Source organism: Rhinoderma darwinii, chromosome 12 (assembly GCF_050947455.1).
Source record: "Rhinoderma darwinii isolate aRhiDar2 chromosome 12, aRhiDar2.hap1, whole genome shotgun sequence".
Taxonomy (NCBI): Eukaryota; Metazoa; Chordata; class Amphibia; order Anura; family Rhinodermatidae; genus Rhinoderma; species Rhinoderma darwinii.
The window spans coordinates 25,577,823-25,583,860 of NC_134698.1; the positions used below are offsets into that span (position 1 = coordinate 25,577,823).

General features: G+C 44.6%; 1 protein-coding gene across 5 annotated transcripts; it reads right to left on the bottom strand.

The window, feature by feature from the left end:
* Window positions 1–361: 361 nt before the first annotated feature.
* Window positions 362–5,814, bottom strand: LOC142664694 (mitotic checkpoint serine/threonine-protein kinase BUB1 beta-like). Of its 5 annotated transcripts, none has more exons than XM_075843943.1 (4): window positions 5,730–5,814; window positions 2,969–3,114; window positions 1,570–1,629; window positions 362–611 (listed from the first exon to the last, which is right to left on the bottom strand). In XM_075843943.1, exons 1-4 carry the CDS (start codon window positions 5,757–5,759, stop codon window positions 449–451), a joined length of 399 nt encoding a protein of 132 aa, XP_075700058.1. In that variant the 5' UTR covers window positions 5,760–5,814; the 3' UTR covers window positions 362–448. The 5 variants fall into 5 exon arrangements, with proteins under 5 accessions (XP_075700058.1, XP_075700061.1, XP_075700060.1 ...); XM_075843946.1 differs by lacking the exon at window positions 5,730–5,814 and adding an exon at window positions 5,562–5,709 and having other exon boundaries at window positions 2,969–3,111; XM_075843945.1 differs by lacking the exon at window positions 5,730–5,814 and adding an exon at window positions 5,562–5,709.
* Window positions 5,815–6,038: the final 224 nt, after the last annotated feature.

Sequence of the window (6,038 nt, forward strand, 5' to 3'; positions counted from 1 at the left end):
GGAATCAGACCTCAACATCCAGCATGTAATCCTGGGAGGGACATGAAAAAAAAAAAAAAAGTGAATATCAGGGGTGTGAAAGTGAATGAAGGATTGAGGATTACAGCTTGCAACTTTTTTTTTTTTTTTTTATTTAACTCCAGGTAACCACTAACCTGTAAAAATATAATATATTTTTTTTTACATAAAAGGTGTCTGTATTCTATTAGGCTATATTCACACATTAGGAATTTGTGAAACAGCATCTGTTTTCGGTTTTGCTTTGCTGGTGTGTGTGTGTGTGGGGGGGGGGGGGTCTTTTTTATAGAACAAAGAAAAACTGATATGCTTAAAAAGCGATGGAAATTGATGTGCATCCATGTTAATTCACTGTAATTTAATCCAATTGCACATATGCCGTTAAATGGATTACATGGTGTCAACATAGCCTTACAAAGAAAATGAGAAATTATTTTGCTGAACTTACAAACTTGAGGCAAATATTGAGATAGCGCAGATCTCCATAATACTTCTGCTCTTGGTGGAATATCCTGACCGCTCTCTCTAGCAGTGGAGACAAGTTGCTCTCTTTACCTCCCTGGGGATATGCTTGTTCTGCCCATTTTATATACCTACAACATAGAATAAGTTCAAGTATGAGAACGGTTTTTAACAATCCGATAGCTAGCACAGGGATTGCACAGGATCATAAAAACATGGCGGCTTTCTTCCAAAAAACACTGCTACAGCCGCCCACAGGTTGTGTGTGGTACTGCAGCTCAGCGCCATGTTGAGCAGCCATGATTTCCTTATCCTGTACAACCACTTTAAAATGAAAACCTCTATGAATAAAATAAAAAAAATGATAGAGTTATACTAGTGGGCACAATGACCTCCACTAAACACCCAAAGTGCCAATAAGAGGGACTGAAAAGCAAGAACTTCCTGGTTATGTGATCACATGATCCCTCTTAGCCAGTCAGCAGTTAAGAAAAGGATCATATGATGGAGTTTGAGAAGTCCTGCTCACATGGGTTTAGGGTAATGGTTTCCACTTTCTCGGCATAAAACAGATGCATAAAACCTTTTCCAGGTCACTCATCTATGAAGTCTTCTAAAAAAAAAAAAAAAAAATGGCACTTTTCTGGAGCTCCGTCCTACCCATTAACAAATCAAAGGTTTAAAGATTATGACATTCTTGACAGAAAAAGCAGTCCCCACAGAGGGGCCACAATATTCTCAAATAAGGACAGCAATGTAATGATTATGCTTTACAGGATTTCATCCCCCATGGCTGCTCCACCAAGTCATGCTGTAAACCCCCTCCTTTATCCTTCTTCCATAATCCCCATATGCTTAGTAATGACTCTTGTAACTCGACCTCATACAAATAAGTGCAATATGACGGTCAATGAAAACAACTTTCTTTTAGGTGATTTTTTTTCTGTAAAATTGAAATGAAACAAAATAAAAACTTCTCTCCATACAAGCACCCCATCTATCCTGTGCTCACTTACAATGCACCAACAAACTATTAGCCAACCTAAATATCATTACTGTTATAGAAGAGTCCATCAACAATTGACATACCGGTCCCAAACATCCAAAGGATCATCTCCAGTGTAAAAGTGAAGTTCCAATTCAAAGGCCCTTAAAAAAAAAAAGAACTAAATGAATAAAGAACCAAAACATTATCCCTCCATGTTTTGGCAATACAAATATTGGTTACACATCTCAGCTTTTTTAGGCGCTTATTTCATGTCACTATAGATCCTTCATCCACTGATCCCCCTATATAATCATATACTACAAAGACGTGGAGGATCTCGTTGTAAGACGGCTTCAGATGGAAACAATTTTTTTTTTGTTGCATTTGTGACCATTTTAGTTTTGTTAGTAAATTTTTAAACGGAGGAGCCCATGGCACCTAAGCACATGGCCGAGGAACATTCTGGTGAATAGGCACTTACAGCTCCCGCACATGTTGCATAAATGCTGCAGAAATTGACCCGCGGCGCAGATTCTCAATTTGCAGCATTTCAACTTATCTTGCGTAAAACGCTGCAGACTTTCGGTACGGAGATTCTACAGGAGCTCTAAGGCGGAGGTCTCCAACCGGTGACACTACAGCCGTTGTGGGACTACAAGGCCTTACATGTCACTCAGAGCACGTGGGTAAGTCACATGCGGACTTGAGTATGTTCACACTAGTGTCAGGGATCATTACCATGTATATTGTTTGCAAAAATATTATCCTCACACATATGTATATACATTTCAGTTCTTTGTGTAATATACTGATATATATATAACAAGTTCTTTGTTCATGACGGACACACCTATGGAAGACACCGCCCCCTGGAATGCAAGAAGAGTGTACAGAAGAACTTGCAGCTGAGAAGCCGGTGGGGGCTTGGGCACTCCCACATCCCTAGTGAGGGAGCATGTGTCTTTTCCTGTGTTTCTTTGTTCTGAATAAAGTTAGTTCGCTTCCTGTCCTATCTGAGGAAAGCTGTGTACCAACATCTCTTTGGCTGGTTTACTTCTTTCCAGGCATGCCTTCAGCTTTCAATTTACAGAGGTGGTTATTCGGTGTGGAATAACAGGGAGAAGGAAGCTACCCTGAAATTCGGACTTGACACTAGTATCATGGCTTACATTTTATGTGAACGATGATGGAAATGATGAATCCGTTTTGCAAAGGATCCGGATAGATCCAATTAACTCACGATGGGTCCATCAGATTTTACGGTTTACTATGCTATCCGGGTTGTCACGGAGAACCGGAAAATAAATTATTGAAGTGTGAACATAGCCTAACTCATGTTATTTTACCCTCCCCAGAACATACATATTTATTGCCAGTGGAGAAGTAACTGGAGGAACGGTTTGTAACATGCTGATACAATATACAGGTGTATACACGGTAATGACTCCTCCTTGGACTCTCCTGATGTAGTAGTTATTGTCTGTTTAGTGAATTACTCACTGTTTCCTTTGCAGGATGGCATTATGGTTGGCATGGACTTGCTGGGAGAGAACCTCCTGCAGAGTCGACATATCCCTCCCATGTCGAAGAGGTTGAACATTTTCCTTACTGAGTTCCCACTCATCTCCGTCCTGTGCCATACTCTGCTGTACAAACGGATACAAAATATTGTAAAGATAACAGGTATATCAGCAATGACCAATATCTTCCCTATGATACATCTGCATCGGAGGCATCATTCAGGGCCGCTGTCGCAGATTCCGTAAAATTTGACAGGGAAAACGGTGCAGCATGCTGCACTATATTCTCCTATCAAAAAAAGACACCTTGGCGGAACTCACTGTAAGTCAATGGGGTCTGTCAGGCATGTTGGTATTTGCGGTGTGACGGATCCTGAACGCTTTGAAAACCGAAACACCAACGCAGATGTTTACAAAGACTAAAGCTGAGAAGCTCGCTGTGAAATACTGGGGATGAGCATGTATTACATGATGGCCCATAGATTTTAGTGGCCACTGAGTAACACTAAATTTCTTCAGCTAATTTTAGTATCCCCATGGTCACGTGGCTGCACCTATTCCTTTCATTTGTACACATAACTGAATGACTATAGGAGAAAGAGAAAGAGAGAGAGGGGGGGGAGAAAGAGAGAGAGGGGGGGAGGAGAAAGAGAGAGGAGAGAGAGAGAGAGGGGGGAGGAGAGAGAGAGAGAGAGGGGGGGAGGAGAGAGAGAGAGAGAGGGGGGAGGAGAGAGAGGGGGGGAGGAGACAGAGAGAGAGGGGGAGGGAGAGAGAGAGAGAGAGGGGGAGGGAGAGAGAGAGAGGGGGGGAGAGAGAGGGGAGGAGAGAGAGAGGGGGGGAGAGAGAGAGGGGGGGAGAGAGAGAGGGGGGGAGGAGAGAGAGAGAGAGGGGGGGAGGAGAGAGAGAGGGAGAGATAGAGAGAGAGGGGGGGAGGAGAGAGAGGGAGAGAGAGAGAGAGGGAGAGAGAGAGAGGGAGAGAGAGGGAGAGAGAAGATTGCGCCTGTCGAGGGAGACTGTCCGCTACGGGAGAGAGGTAAGGTGTTAGCTCATTGGTCCAGTGTCCATGTGCAGAATACCAAGGAACTGATATCCAATGAACTGAAATTAATTCATCTCTGTAGACGGCTGTGAATGCAATGGCCCCACACGTAGCAATTGTGTGTCAGTTGTGATTTTTTTTTGGGGATGTTTGTGGAGTTTGAAACGGAAGCTGTGGTTTCACTTTCAATTTCCGTTGCGGGGTTCACCCGATGGAAACCACAGACGGAACCCCGGAACAGAAAGCGAACGGTGATGTGAACAGGCCCTTACATTGACACCAGTGATAAAGAACCATCCATTACACATCCATTTTTTTGAATAGAGAAATTACGGCACGTTTTTATGGGCCCATGGACTTCTATTGGCCACGTGTACCTCCCCGTATGCTTACGGGAAGGTGTCGGGCCGTTGAAAAATTATAGAACATGTCCTATTTCAGGCCGTAATTACGGCACGGGCAGCCCATAGGAGTCTATGGGGCTCCCGTAATTACGGGTGACTACGTGTGTGCACCCGTAATTACAGGAGCGTTGCTAGGCGACAACAGTAAATAGTCACTGTCCAGGGTGCTGAAAGCGTTAAACGATCAGCAGTAACTCTCAGCACCCGGGACAGAAACTACCGATCAAATATAGATAAAGCTGTAAAAAAAAAAAAAAAAGACATTCATATTTACCCAGAACTCCCTGCTTCTTCCTCAAGTCCGGCCTCCTGGGATGACGTTACAGCCAATCACAGGCCAATCACTGGTTGCAGCGGTCACATGGACTGCCGCGTCATCCAGGGAGGTCGGGCTGGATGTGAAGAGAGGGGTTATGAATTTCTTTTACTTTTATATCGGTAAGGGCTGTCCCTTCTCTCTATTCTGCACTGATAGAGAGAAGGGGCTGCCGATTAGCGCAGCGCAATTTTGCAGAGAAAACGTGCCCGGAAATACGGGTGCAATACGGGTCGCATACGTGTGACCAAGGACCCGTATTTACGGGTGGACAAAAATACGTTCGTGTGCATGGGGCCTAAGAGATTATACAACGAAAGTGTGAATTTAGCCTTACATTTTAGGCCAGTCTGCTGGGGACGTGCAGATGCAACGGTTATAAATGTTGTAGATTAGAAAAAATGTGCTACAGCCAAAGCTGTGCCCATGACCCCGCGCCTCCGCGAATAAAATAAGCCTGTTCTTAAAAATGCACATGTGCCCATCGCAGAGATAAGGATATACACACATATATACCACACACGGTGTATACCCTCCACAACGCCCCTCCCCAAAGTCACTGTCTCCCAAGATCAGCCCATTGGTAGAGAATTGAAAGACAATTCTACATTATATACGCTCCGTTGTATAAGTACTGATAACGCCTACTCACATATTGCTTATAAACCCTCCCCCCAGGTTACAGTGCACATAATCTACGACATGGAGGGCAAACTGTGGCAGCGCCGCTACAGGGTCCAGCGGGGGGCGGCGCACACCACGAGCTGCCCTCCATCACTAGCGATATATTCCACCGGCACATCACGTCACTCACCGCCCGTGCAGTTATCTCCGCAGCTCAAGGAGTCTACGCCGCTACACAAACCAGATTTGAAATAAAGTAACTGTTGTCTGATTGGTCTACTACGAGACCTGTCACGTGACGCGCCTGCCCACCGCAGCTGTCTTCTCGAGTACCTTGAGATGATTTGCTAAAACATACCACGTGATTGTAAAGGAAGCACAAAAGCATCTTGGGAGATGTAGTCTTTCGTTTAGCTGTTCGGCGGCGCGCGCTGTTCCATGGAGTTCCCTGGAGAGGAATGATTATGTCAGTTTTCCTGTAGGATGAAATAATTCCTTCATATTTGACACTTTTATGCATGGGCCCGACCTTTAGTAATGGAAGCAGCCGAATGGTTTAGCTAATTTGGTGGTGCATTTTAGGTACACTGAGCATGTGACTACAGCCAACGCTGGAAAACGACTTCCAAGACCGTGTGGCCTAAATAATACGGCGCGGCCCCATGCA